This window comes from Sceloporus undulatus, chromosome 1 (genome assembly GCF_019175285.1).
Source record: "Sceloporus undulatus isolate JIND9_A2432 ecotype Alabama chromosome 1, SceUnd_v1.1, whole genome shotgun sequence".
Taxonomy (NCBI): domain Eukaryota; kingdom Metazoa; phylum Chordata; class Lepidosauria; order Squamata; family Phrynosomatidae; genus Sceloporus; species Sceloporus undulatus.
In genome coordinates, this window is record NC_056522.1 from 73,818,207 (window position 1) to 73,832,481 (window position 14,275).

The 14,275-nt window shown below is 40.8% G+C and overlaps 1 protein-coding gene across 1 annotated transcript in view; it reads right to left on the reverse strand.

Annotated features, from left to right (window-relative positions):
• Positions 1-14,275, reverse strand: part of LOC121919808 (sulfotransferase 6B1-like) — a 34,374-nt gene extending 20,099 nt beyond the window's left edge. The window contains exons 1-4 of the mRNA XM_042446736.1: positions 14,074-14,275; positions 11,154-11,290; positions 8,160-8,249; positions 3,485-3,611 (exon numbers count right to left, since the gene is read on the reverse strand). Of these exons, the coding sequence (XP_042302670.1) occupies positions 3,485-3,611; positions 8,160-8,249; positions 11,154-11,290; positions 14,074-14,275 (556 nt within the window). The remainder of the gene's footprint in view (positions 1-3,484; positions 3,612-8,159; positions 8,250-11,153; positions 11,291-14,073) is intronic.

The window sequence follows — 14,275 nt, forward strand, 5'->3', positions numbered from 1 at the left end:
TTTCTCTGGTCCTGCTCCCAAGCAGCTGAACGTCTCTGGAGAAAGTCCAGGGAGTGGGCCGACTTTATCCATTTTAAGTTCGTTCTTTTATCCTTTTCACGCACCCTGTCAATGGCAAAACAAGACTACTTTAAATCATTGATCTGCGCCAACGAGAGGCGCCCGCAGCGCTTGTTCTCCTGTTTCAACACTCTGTTAAAACCCTCTCCTCCCTCCGTCTCTCCATTATTTTCTCCCTCCGACTTCGCCAATCACTTCATTACAAAGATCACTACCATTCGTTCTGAGTTAACTCCTCATGATTTGGCTCCCACCATTAATCTCCTCGCCCTTCCTACTAATAAACTCTCTGTGTTTCCTCCTGTTTCTTTGGAAGAACTCTCTTCGCTGCTGAACTCATCCAAACCTACCACCTGTTCTCTTGACCCACTTCCTTCTCGCCTTCTAATCTCTATAGCCCCCTCTTTGTTACCCTCCCTCCTCTATATCTTTAATCTCTCTCTCTCTTCGGGTTCCTTCCCCTCAGTCTTCAAACATGCCTTAGTTTCCCCTATCCTGAAAAAACCCTCTCTCGACCCCTCTTCCTTGGCTAGCTATCGTCCAATCTCTCTTCTTCCTTTTCTCTCCAAGGTGTTGGAACGAGTCGTCTATTCACGCTGTCTTGAGTTTCTTGAAACCAACTCCATTCTGGATCCCTTCCAGTCTGGTTTTCGCCCACGGCACTCCACAGAGACGGCCCTTACTAAGATCTCAAATGATCTTTTGCGGGCCAAGGCGAATGGTCTTTATTCTATCCTTGTCCTACTCGATCTGTCTGCGGCCTTCGACACCGTGGACCACTGTCTCCTAAAAGATGTACTCTCTGACCTTGGTTTCTCGGGCCTTGTTCTCGATTGGTTCACATCTTACTTGTCAGATCGATCTTTTTCAGTGGTCTCGGGTGGTCAGACCTCGTCTTCTGTCCCCTTATCTGTTGGAGTTCCTTAGGGCTCTGTTTTGGGTCCCCTTCTGTTCTCTCTATACACACTCTCCCTTGGCAAACTTATCAGTTCTTTTGGTTTCTCCTACCATCTTTACGCCGATGATACCCAGCTGTACCTTTCCACCCCTAATCTTTCACCAGAGCTAGAGCAGCAAGTGTCATCCTGTTTAACAGCTGTCTCCCACTGGATGCACCATTGGCGTCTGAAGCTCAATATGTCCAAGACTGAGCTTCTTGTTTTCCCTCCTAAGCCCACCCTTCACTATTCCTTTTCTATTTCCGTCAATAACATCTCGATCCAGCCGGTCCAGGAAGCCCGCAGTCTTGGTTTCATCTTTGACTCCTCTTTGTCATTTATCCCACAGATCCAGACTACAGCCAAAGTCTGTAGATTTTTTCTCTATAATATCACCAAAATCCGTCCATATCTCTCAGCTTCTACCGCAAAGACACTGGTCCATGCCCTAGTGGTCTCACGATTAGACTACTGTAACCTCCTCCTGGTAGGGCTTCCTCTCTCTCATCTCCACCCATTAATTTCTGTTCAGCATTCAGCTGCACACATTATTTCACTCGCTCGCCGTTATGATCATGTCTCCCCCCTGCTGTCTTCCCTTCACTGGCTCCCTCTTCCTTTCCGCATCAGGTACAAACTTTTGCTACTCACCTTTAAAGCCCTGCATGGGCTGTCCCCTCTTTATTTAACTGATCTTCTCTCTCCCTACATCCCTACTCGCACTCTCCGCTCTGGTAGCCAAAATCTCCTCTCTCAACCCAGGATCTCCTCTGCCCCATCCTGGATCCATCCCTTCTCTCTAGCTGCCCCTCATTCCTGGAACCTTCTTCCTCTGCATGCACGGCTCATCACTTCCCTAACCAGCTTTAAAGCTGAGCTGAAAACCATATTGTTTAGGGAAGCATTCTCAGGGAATTTGTGATTGTTATCTGGCTGTCTGACAATATTTGATGTGATGTGATTTGTTTGATATTTGATGTTTTTAATCTGTTTTTCCTTTCTATATGTTAATTTTATCTATTCCTCTTTTAATTGTTATTATCTTAGAATGTACGCCTTGGGCAGGCTTTTATTTACTCCTAATTTTACCGACTTTGTACAGTGCTGTGTATAATTACAGCGCTATAGAAATAAAGTTTAATAATAATCAATAATAACAAAGAGTAGGCTTAGATTGAAAAGAAAGAGGAGTGAAGAGAGAAGGAAGAATAATCAACAATCTAAGATATGTAGATTACACCAAACTACTAGCAAAGAATATCACAGACTTAGAGTTATTACTAAGAAATAATAATAGGTAAAAGAAGAAATTAAAATAGCAGGCTTACTGCTGAACATAAAGAAAACAAAAATAATGACCAGGATGTACATAAATTCAACCTAGATAACCTTGGATAAGAATGGATATTGCAGTGAAGAAATAAGAAGAAGACTAGAAATGGGAATGACAGCTATGAAAGAACTAGAAAAGATCCTAAAGTGTAAAAATATACAACAGAGCACAAAAGAATTGTTCAAGCCATTATATTCCTCAACATCATGTATGAATGTGAGAGTAGAAGACTGAAGAAAGGAGACAAAAAGAAAATCAACTCATTCGGGATGTGGTGCTGGACAGGAGTTCTGAGGATACTATGGACAACCAAAAAGACAAACAAATTGATTCTAGAACAGATCAAGCTTGATCTCTCCCTGGAAATCAAGATGAAGAAACTGAGGCCACATCATGAGAAGGTATGACTCACTAAACAAAATAATACTAGGGAATGTAGAAGACAGCAAAATGAGAGGAAGACTGCAAGCCAGATGGATAGACTCAACCAGCAAAATCACAGCCCTTAATTTACAGCACCTAAGCAGAGCAGTAGACGATAGGAGGTGTTGGAGATGCCTCATCCAGAGGGTCACCATGAATTGGGGTTGACTCAAGGGCAGCTAATAACAATGACTCTTGTGAATAGTATAGCAATGCTTTGAGTGGTAAACAGAAAGCCACTTCTTTATTGCTGTATTTCAGCTAAAGTCTGGAACAGACTGCTGGGAAGGGGCCGCTTGAAGCTATCCCTACCGAAGATGTCTTGGGACCATGACAAACACACACTGTGGTCCCAAAAGTGTCCTCTACAGCTGGTCCAAATAGGAGCACAAAAGATCTGCTCCTTATTTGGGCCGCCTTAAGCAACCTCAATGCAACTTCCAGGCATGCGAGTAGCATGCATCGTCTAAACGCCAAGTCCCTGGAGTATCTTTAAGTTGCCCCTGTCTAATTGCCCAGAATGACTTCTGGGCATCTTTGGGATATTTGGTGTGAAAATGCCACATCTCCAAGCCATGTGGAAGCCAGCTTTTCCAGGCCGTCTGTTTGGCCTCTAACTTTGGTAATGCGATAAGGCTCATTGTGACTGTGGTTTTCTCGTATATGTATGTGTGTTTTCATTCCTTATAATCATTATACTATTGGTATGAATAGAAAAATGAAATCCTACTTTCTCCCTTTATGAAGGCTTCAAAGAATGTTCCAAAAGTATCATGTGATGGGTATGGAGCATACATGTTTGAAAAATGGAAAAAGGATGCAGCAACATCTTTGGGGTTCCGAACAATCATCAGGATCTAAAAATAAAAATAAAATCAAAAGTGTGAGAATGATGAATAAAAGAAGATGGTACAGCCACTTCTAAAATATATTTTCATATATATTTTTTAAAAAATCCTAAAGACCACCTATATTGCTGCAATCTTAATTACACCTTATTGGGAATAAACCAGATTTGATTCATTGTGTGTTCCTGGTGGACTGCAATGTCTAGCAGCCCTAACCACCATAGATAATAGTGAGGAATGCTGGGAAGTGAAACTCAGAACATTTGGAGAGCATAACTTGCCTGCTTACACTATAATTCTTTCATTTCTGACATTTGTTGACTGAATAGTAAAGACTTTGTTCCAAAACAAAGTGCAGAAATAATCCAGTTTGAGACTGCTTTATCAGCCCTTGCTCAATGCTAAGGAACTCTGGGAATTGTAGCCTTCTCTCTCAGCAGGGCCAGCTCTAGATATTTGGCTACCCTAGGTGAGATATATTTTGCCTCCTCCCGGTTGATGGACTGAGAACAACAGAAAAATGCTATCTCAAACCAAAGACCTAACTGTCTACATTTCCTTATCATAGTGGCCAGAGCAGGGATGAGCAGCTCCATAATCATGCCCTAAACAACCTCTGTTAATTACCCTAGTATTAATTTGTCTTTCTACACAGTGAAATATCAGCTATTGGTGTTCTTTGGTTATATTTTCCCTTCTAAGAAAAACAAATCTATTCACTAACCATTGTTATTATACCAAGCATGCTTTTTAATGCTTCATTGTTCAAGACAATTCATTATTAGAGTTCAGATTTTGACTGCATGACACTGGCACTTAAAATTAGCCATGTAAATAATTTTGTTTTCACATGAAAGAACAAAAAAAAAAGAAAAAGAAAAAAGAAATTATTTCATTTTTATTAAATTAGAAGTTATCTGCCCTTGGATGAAATGGCATGCATTTTATGCATTTCACAATTTCATTTTGCATTTCAGTACTTTTGTGCCAAAAAAAAAGTGTTAAAAAAGTTATTCGCACAAAATACAATTTTTTGCACAAAACATGTATTTGTGTAAAATCCAGATTTTACACAAAATAATTTTTAAAAATATCCACACCAGGTTTTTGTTTTAAAACAACATCATCAACAACAAAAGACAAGAGGAAAAACTAGTCTCCTCTTCTTTTGCTCAGAGCCAAAATATCACACAAATGTGGACATTTTGATATGTTGATTCAGCCTTTCTTGCTGAGAGCATGAAATCTAGTGAATATTCTTTGCATCTCTCTTTAAAATACTAGCTGGAATTCTGTTGGATAGTCTCAACTAGAGTAGACCCACTGAACTGTTGAACCATTAAAAAAAAAATTAGTTCTTGGAGCTCCATTTGAAGAGTGTTCATAAACTTCAGCTGGTTCAAAGAGCTGCCGTCAAACTGTCACCTGAGGAAATTACAAACAAGACCCCTAGTGGGCTGCCTGTTTTTTTCCAGGCTTGTTATGACCTATATAGCCCTATATGGCTCAGATCCAGGCTATTTGGCAGACCGTATCTCCCTATATGAGCTGGGCATGGCTCTGAGATCATCAGGAGAGACCCTTCTCTCTGTCCCACCACCATCGCAGGCATTGTTGGTGGGGATGTGAGAGAGGGCCTTCTTGGTGGCTGCCCCTAGACTCTGGAACTCCCTTCCCAGGGAGGCCAGAACGGCCCCTTCCCTATTGTCCTCCCTTAAGCAGGCTAATAAATAATAAATAATAAAACTTTTATTTTTATCCCGCTTTTCTGTGATGAGACAATCGAAGCAGCTCACAGCACATTAAAATATCCACATTCAACATTGTCCCAAATTCCCCCCTTAAAACAGGATTAAACATGATACAATTAAAATAGGAGATTAAAATATCTATTAATAACACAACAATAAAAAATATATAGTGAGGACAGAGCAGTGGACTAATACATGTGAGGGACAATCATTCTGGGGTCGGATACTTTTATTCAGGAACGGCCTGCTGGAAGAGATCCATCTTGACAGCTTTTTTAAAGCTGTCTAAGCCAACAGTTTGACAGATCTTGTCCAGCAGGCCATTCCATAGTCTGGGAGCAGTTGCAGAGAAGGCCCTCTGGGAGGTAGCAGTTAGTCTGGTTTTTAAAGGCTGCAATAAATTCCTCCCAGAGGACCTGAGGGTGTGGGGCAGATTATATGGGAGCAGGCAATCCCTCAAATAGATTGGACCCAAGCCATGTAGGGCTTTAAAGGTTATAACCAACACCTTGTACTGTGCCCAGAAACTAATAGGCAGCCAGTGAAGAGATTTTAGAATGGGTGTTATTCGGTCATTCCTAGTCTTTCCGGTGACCAGCCTGGCACAAGGGTAGCCTCATGTAGAGCGCATTACAGAAATCAAGTTGTGAGGTTACCAGTGAATGTACAACTGTTTCTAGGTCCTTTACTTTCAAGAAAAGGCGCAGCTGGCGTATCAGCTGGAGCTGATAACAGGTTCTCCTTATCATTGCATTCACTTGGTTTGTCATGTGAAGTGACAGATGTAGGAGCACCCCCAGACTGCGAACACAGTCCTTTGTGGAGAGCGTGACCCCCATCTAGGACTGAAGGTTGCAACCCTATACCTGGTTTGGGGGCCCCTACTATAAGTACCTCCATTTTGTCTGGATTCAGCTTGTTTGTTTTTCCTCATCTAGCCCATTACCACTTCAAGACACTGATTGAGGGGAGAAATGCCATCTGTCATCGTAGCTGCTGATCGGGACATGGAGAAGTATATTTGAGTGTCATCAGTGTACTGATAACACCCTGCCCCATGTCTGCGAATGATTTCTCCCAGCGGATTAATATAAATGTTGAATAGCATTGGAGACAGTATGGCACCTTGAGGGATGCCACATTTAAGCTCTGTTTTCGAGGAGCGACTGTCTCCAAGCATCACCCTCTGGAATCTACCTGAGAGGAAGGACCGGAACCACTGGAGTGCAGTGCCACCGATTCCTAACTCTCCCAGGCGTTCCAAGAGGATGTCATGATCTATTGTATCGAAGGCCGCTGAGAGGTCTAGAAGCACCAATAGGGCCACGCTTCCTCTGTCAATGCCAAGACAAAGATCGTCAGGCAGAGCAACCATGGCAGTCTCCACCCCTTATCCTGTCCTGAAGCCTGTTTGAAATGGGTCTAGATAATCGGTTTCATCCAAGATGACTTGGAGTTGAAGGGCGATGGCCCTCTTGATCACCTTGCTCAAAAATGGAAGATGGCATACAGACCTGTAGTTCTTCATATCCAGAGGGTCTAGGGAAGTTTTTTTCAGGAGTGGTCTAACAACCCCCTCCTTTAAGCAAGTTGGAATGCAACCTTCCCTAAGGGATGCATTGATGATATCTTTAAGAAATGCCATCAAGGCATCACCCCCCTGGACGGCCAGCCATGATGGGCAGGGATCAAGGGGACATGTCATCTTCTTCACATTTCCAAGGATCTTGTCCACGTCATCAGTATTCACAAACTCAAACCGATCTAGTTTAACCTCAGTAACGGGTTTACTGGACACCTCATCAGTTGATTCTGCTGCAATGCCGGTGTCCAGGTTGGCTCTTATCTGAGAGATTTTATCTGCGAAGTAGTTGTTAAAAACATCACAGCAGACCATTGTCAGGTTAAATAAAGGATTCTGCACAGGTGGAACCTGTTCCCTTACCAACCTAAACAGCTCTGCTGGACAGGACTCCGCAGACGCGATACGTGCAGAGGAGAAAGATATCTGCACTGCCTGTATCACCTCTCTATAGCAACGAAGAAATTTCCTATGATGAGTTCTGTCAGATAAGAGTTGAGTGTCGCGCCAGTCGTGCTCTAGTCAATGTGCAACCTACTTCATTTTCCTCAGATCTTCAGTGTACCATGATTTGCGATTAGAAGCGGGTTGGAAAGGATGCTTGGGAGCAATTGTGTCATTAGCGTTGGCGAGATCGATGTTCCAGGTATTAACCAAATCTTTGACAGAATCACCGACATTACCAACCAAGGAACCCTGTAAGGCTTTCTGGAATCCAGTTGGTTCCATTAACATTCAAGGGCGGACCATTCTAATGGGTCCTCCATCCCCGACAGGGTGGACTGTGGCTCTTAGTTCAGCCTTGACTAGGAAATGATCTGTCCACAACAGTGCAGTGTTCAGACAGGCTTTTAAAACAGAAAGTTCTTAAAGACTGGACTGGGGTTATTGTACTGCTTTAATTGTGCTGTTTTTTAAATGCTTTTATCTTTTAAAATTACATGTTTATGCTTTTAATGTGTGATGTGTTTTAATACTATAATAATTTAATTCTATTTTAATGATCACTGTTTATATTTTTAATTGTATTGTTCTTTTAAATTGTAAGCTTCTGTGAGTCCCAATTTGCATGTTTCTGTTTGTGTGTATTGGGGGAGGGGGGGTGCGGAGAAAGCAGGATATAAATAAATATAATAATAAATAACAAAAATAAATCCAACTGACTGACTGGTTTAGCTTTTGTTGGCGATAATCCTCTGATTATAGTAAATTAAGATTACTCACTTTGGCTTTGTTCTTGAAGACTGACTTTGGAAGTTTATCAGCACGGAGATGAGTAAATAACACTCTCCTGGAACGATGGGACTTCATCCTCTTTCAAAGACAAAATAAACAAACAAATAATCTAGAAATGAAAACAGCATTGGAGCTTTTCTTGGTGGATCCATGTTGGTGACATGCAATTTTTTATTTTTTAAAAAATATTTAATTTTGTATTATATTTGGTTTCAGAAGCTCCCAGATGAGAAATACAAACACAATACAGGAAGATATTTTTTCTGCACCTCAAGATTTTATGCCTTGGCTTTCTGAAAACCTCAACCATTGAAAAACTGGATGAATCATAAATCATAGAATCATATATTATATGATATTATAGCTAGAAATGACCAGAAAGATCCTCTAGTCCAACCTCCTGCCACAAAAGAATGCAAAATAACGGCACTCCTAAAGATATCCATCAAACCTCTGATTCCTTCTCCTCCTCCTCCAGTTCTTCACCAGAAAGCGAGGGTCAAATTAGAAAATGCATTAATGACATAATTGGAATATGTGCTCGCTCAAGTGGTGAAAGATATCTCCACCACTGCATGTTACTGTCCACACTTGTGTGTCTTGCATTTAGCTCACTTTGCTTTATGATTAGTCTTTGAAAAGTGAATGGTAGATTAATTTTCAAATCTGATTGCTAAAACACATACCTTTCAGGGAGAAAAATATTGTGAAAAAGAAAATGTGCTAACTGCATATATATATATATATATATATATATATATATATATATATTCCCCATTGTACTGACTGTGCAGCTGAAAGGCATATGCAGATAGAAGAGAAATATATAAATTATTCACAGATGTTATGACATAGCTTGTCACAGGAAGAAATGGACTACCTGGTATGTAGATGAGTCAGCTACATCATGCTAAACTCTTATTCATCTTAGCATAGTATTGTACAGATAAAACTATGCACCTGCTTCTAGCTAACATTACAAACCTGGAAACTGACGGTATTCCAAAACTATGGGAGAGAAAGGACAGGTATTCCATGACTGCTTGGTTTCTTTGTAGTAGAGATTTCAAAAAACGATCTTTTTTATATATATATAAAATCCACATCCAAAGAGAGCTGGGCTTTTGCTCAGCAGCAGTGCATGGGCCCATCTATGAAATAGTTTGGTGTTAAGGTAGTCACCCAACTGAGACACTGAAGCCCTCACAATGGATAGGGAGGATAGAATGAACTTTGGCTTGTCTAGTTCATTGTCTCTATCTAGTAGAGAACATTTAGTCAACAGAATCTTTTTTACACCAAAAACTGACTGAAGCTTTGCTTGTCTGTGATAGTATGACAGAAAGTAGATCAGAACTTCAGGTTTATTCACTCTTAGAGGGCATTCACACACAGTTATTGTCCCAAGGAGATGCTGATCACTGTGCTGGAACATACTGGGATCACTGTTCTCATTACCTTTTGGATTTGCGGGTCTCTCCATGTCATTGTGTTTGTCACACATGCCATTGTTTTGGGATAAAATGGAGCCACCTCCATTCCTTTAGAATAATAGAATCATAGAGTTGGAAGAGACCCAAGGGCCATACACTCCAACCATCCAGCCTCTGTTTAAAGACCTCCAAAGAAGGAGACTACATCACTCTCCAAGAGAGTATGTTCCACTGTCAAACAGCTCTTACTGTCAGGAAGTTCCTTCTAATGTTTAGGTGGAATCTCTTTTCCTGTAGCTTGCATCCATTGTTCCTTGTTCCATTCTCTGGAGCAGCAGAAAACAAGCATGCTCCATCCTCAATATGGCATCCCTTCAAATATTTAAACAGGAATATCATATCACCTCTTATTAACTATCTCTCTCCAAGCTAAACATACCCAGCTCCCTAAGTCTCTCCTCACAGGGCTTGTTGTACAGACACTTCACCATTTTAGTTGCCCTTCTTTGTACTTGCTCCAGCTTGTCAACATCCTTTTTGAACTATGGTTCAACTGGACACAGTATTACAGGTGCGGCCTGACCAAAAAATAAAGCGACCCAAAAGCAAATGAACACTGCTGAAGATGTGGATTGATGTGGATCTTTCAGGAAAAATCAGGCCCCATTCACAATACAGAAATGAACCGGTTCACACCTGCCCCAAGTGCACTCGATGCAGTTTGTGGGGGGAGGGAGGCTGAAAAGCCCACTTAAACCAATGCACTTGACACTGGACCCCTTAGCGATTCTTTTTTAAAGAGCCACAATGATCTGCATCTTCAGTAGTGTGACCATTTTAACAAATCAATTTGGTTGTGGATGACAACAGGTTAAAACGACACTGAGAGATTCGATCTCACTAAATATATTGGAAACACCAAACCAATTCTGAATCAGTTCTGAATCAGTGCGGAGATGTGAATCTCATTGTTCAAAAAAGTACCAGTAAGTATGAATGTCCCCTAAGGAGGGGGGGGGACAGTATCCAATATCCTGGGTTAAGTGGGTTTTTGGTGCCTAAAAAAAGTCTACTCAGTGTATTGAGGATGAGTGTGAACACCAAGAAAATAACCTGGATTCACCCTGGATTATTTTTGTAGTGTGAATGGGGTCTTGTTGTTTAGTTTGAAATTTGAAGCCTTATGAAATAATATGAACAGCTTTGGTTTGGGTGATGTCTGCTCTCTGAATAGAAAGAATGTTGGTGTACCCAGAAGGCCTCAATAGGTGCCAGCCATGATTTATTATTGGTCTCAAAAACTTGGTGGAAATGACAGCTAATTGAATAAGGCAATAGAATAATGTATGTTTAACATGGGAAAAGTTACAAGCATATAAAGATATAAGGCATCTTCATTCAACAATGGCATTGGTAGACAATACCTGGAGGTGGAAAGGAAGAGGAAGAAGAGACTAAAGAGCAAGGAGAAGTATAAGAGTATGTGTAAGCATTCATTAACAATTAGGTCTGGACACTTTAGGTTTCTTCATAAATAATAAGTGATCACCTGATACTTTTCAGGATCTCCAATTTCCAGATAGGGATATTCTGCCAGCAGCAGCTCTTCACTCAGCTTGTGAGGTTCATGTTTCTTTGCAGAGGTTATTACTAAATCTGTAACAATCTGACCAATCCAGAAAGAACCTGGAAAAGAGTCAGATAATTATCTGTTATACAATTTACTATAATATTCTTCAGCAGTTGGCCAAATCTCAGTATAATTTAATGTACTCTTCAAAACCTTCACTGTTAAGTGCACAAGTATGGTCTCCTTATGAAATGGACTGGAATCTTGGCCAGTGACTCAGTAAAATGTCAACATGCTCGGTGACTTCAGAAGATGAAATTCAGTCCTTCATAAAACTTCAGGTCATGAGTTTAGCTATGGAGGGGCAGGGGGAAGTTATTGGTCAACAAATAAGAATTCTTCTGCTCCAAATGAATTTTATATCCACTCCCCAAATCTCTAGCATTACTGTAACTTGAAACTTTATTGAACATTTAGAGGGGGGGGGGGGAATTCCAGGTATCTAAAGAAAAGTGTTAGGCAAAAGTGGCAGTGACCAAATTAATGTGAGTACTTATAGACATGAATGACTTCCAATGTCTCACTTTCAGCAGTGACAGCAATTTGAGGACTGAAAGAAAATTTCATGGGGGGGGAAGGGGGCAGAATTCTTATGCAGGGCAATGCACCCATTCTGTTATATATAATGTACCCATTCTCTATGTGAGACTGGGTACACATAGAAGCTCAGGGGAGAAAGTTAGTAGGTAGCTACAAACCTTCTTTGCAGTTACTCAAGACTGGATAAAAATCAGGAAAGACAGGTAGACCTTGGTAGACACAACTAGAGGGATTTTACTATACATGTACAATGTCTCTCTCACTGGAGACTGTTTGTTTATCTGTTGCCATATCTCCACATAGAGATTGAGAAAGAGAGAGACAGAGTGTGTGTGGGAGGGGGGGAGAAAAAAGTTTAACACAGGTTAACATCTCAGTTCTAATCCGCTTCCTATGTTTCTTCCCTCTTATTGCTATGTGCCTTCAAGTCATTCCTGACTTATGCAAAACCTATCATAGAGTTTTCAGGGACTGAGGGGATGTGACTCACCCACAGCAACTCTGTGGGTTTCCATGGCCAAGTGGGGAATTGAACCTTGATCTCCAGAATCGTTCAAACCACATTACCATGCTGGCTCTCCCTATGAGTCATATCTGTTATTTCTTTATTAAGTGGCCACCTTTAATGGATCTGGAGATTAATTCCACTAACACACACTTTACCCAATAGCGGCTGCTAGTGTTAACCAGGTAAAAAACACAACATTGCTCCATTGACAATAGATCATTGGGAAGATGGGACTGCAGATTTCTAGACACTGGAATATTGGTTGTTGTGGCAAGGTTAATAGGAGATACCCAGGGCCAAAGCTCCCTCACCCAATTTCACAAGTGAGGGACAGCAAAATGGAAAGGGCATAACTGGAAATGATGCCCAGATTCTTACCTTCACCCACAGGATTAATGGGGACATATACAAGGCAACCATATGTCATAAATACAAAGGAGGACAAGGCACTACAAAATGCTGGACAGTCAAGAAAAATATAGGACATGACCAAATGAAAGCTAAAAACATTCATATAAATGTAAATTCTTACTTCTTAGTCATACTCAAAATGGAGGACATTTTGAAATTCCTCCTGGACAGAAGGTTGAAGTGTAGAACATGTCTTGGAAAAGGAGGACGTCTGGTCACCATGGACATATACAAAATATAGGTACCTGATTTAGGTGGAGACACCTTTGTAGCAGGCAAATCTCAGTGTTGGCATTTTTTGCATTTAGTTAAAAAAAACAGAAAATTGTGGGAGCTCACCAAGGGCTTATCTGCAAGGGCCAAAAGGCCCATTTTCTCCCCATTCTGGTGGTGTCCTATTCGGACAATGCACAGCTCTAATCCCTTTTCTGATGTGAACAATCTGGATGATATCTGGCACACTGAACAACCAGAACCAGGGTATAATACCTTTAACACAAATTAAAATAACTTACCTTTCACTCCACATATTCCAGAAAAATCTGGAGCTTTCTGTTCCTATCCCAGGGTGGCTGTTCGCATGTGTGCCCCACTGAGCTGCTTTGTGAATCTGCCACTGTCACCAGTTGCTTGCTTTGAGGTTAGAACAAGGTACCCATCCATGTGATCATCGCTGAACCCTTTGTTCTGACCGCAGAAGCAAGTGATCTGCAGCAGCGGCAAGCATGCCAGGAGGCTCAGCAGGATGTACATGCAGATACCTGTCCCGGTAAAGGAACAAAGGGCCAGGTAATGGAGAGGTCAGGACAGCTCTGGGGCCAATATACGCTGGACTGCCCCCAGAATTTCCTGGCTGGTGCCGATAAGGCTCATGAAAAAGTATATAGTTCAACACTGACCTATATATGTTGCATATTGTACAGAACAAATATTATCTGAAAACATCTTATTTATTTGGAGCTTTATAAACTGAAAAGTGCTTTAAAGCTTTTATGGGTGTGTTGTATTGCTGTGTTATTAAAACTGTGCAGACAAGTGGTGGTTGTGGGTGTGAGTATATACACACAAGCACATACAGTAGAATAATCCAATTGCTAAATATTTAAAATGTTAGACTTTATTAATCTAGCAATCATTAACTTTCCTCTTTTTTTCTTCAGCTAATTGCCATGATATTTACTATTGTATGTTCAAGGCAAACTTTTGCTTTTCGATCCTTTTCTTTGTCTCTATACTCAGTTTCAGATTTTCTGAATCAACACAATTTAGAATCTGATAATTTAGAATCAGTTGCATCATTTAGTAACTCTTCTCAAAATAGTTCCAATTCAAGTTTATAAAGGGATGCTGTGTGTGTGTAATCAAAGAAACAAAACTCACCAGATTTACAATATGAAGCTATAATGACATCATCACTCCTTGCTTCAAAAGACTCAAGAGCTTTGAAGACCTCTGAGCTACAAAGAGCTGTAGGGTATGCAACACCATCATAAGTAAACAGCTTTTGTTCTTGAGTCATCTTTTCTACATCTTTCACTGCTTTTACTGAAATCTCCATAAATTTCTTTCTGAAATACGACAT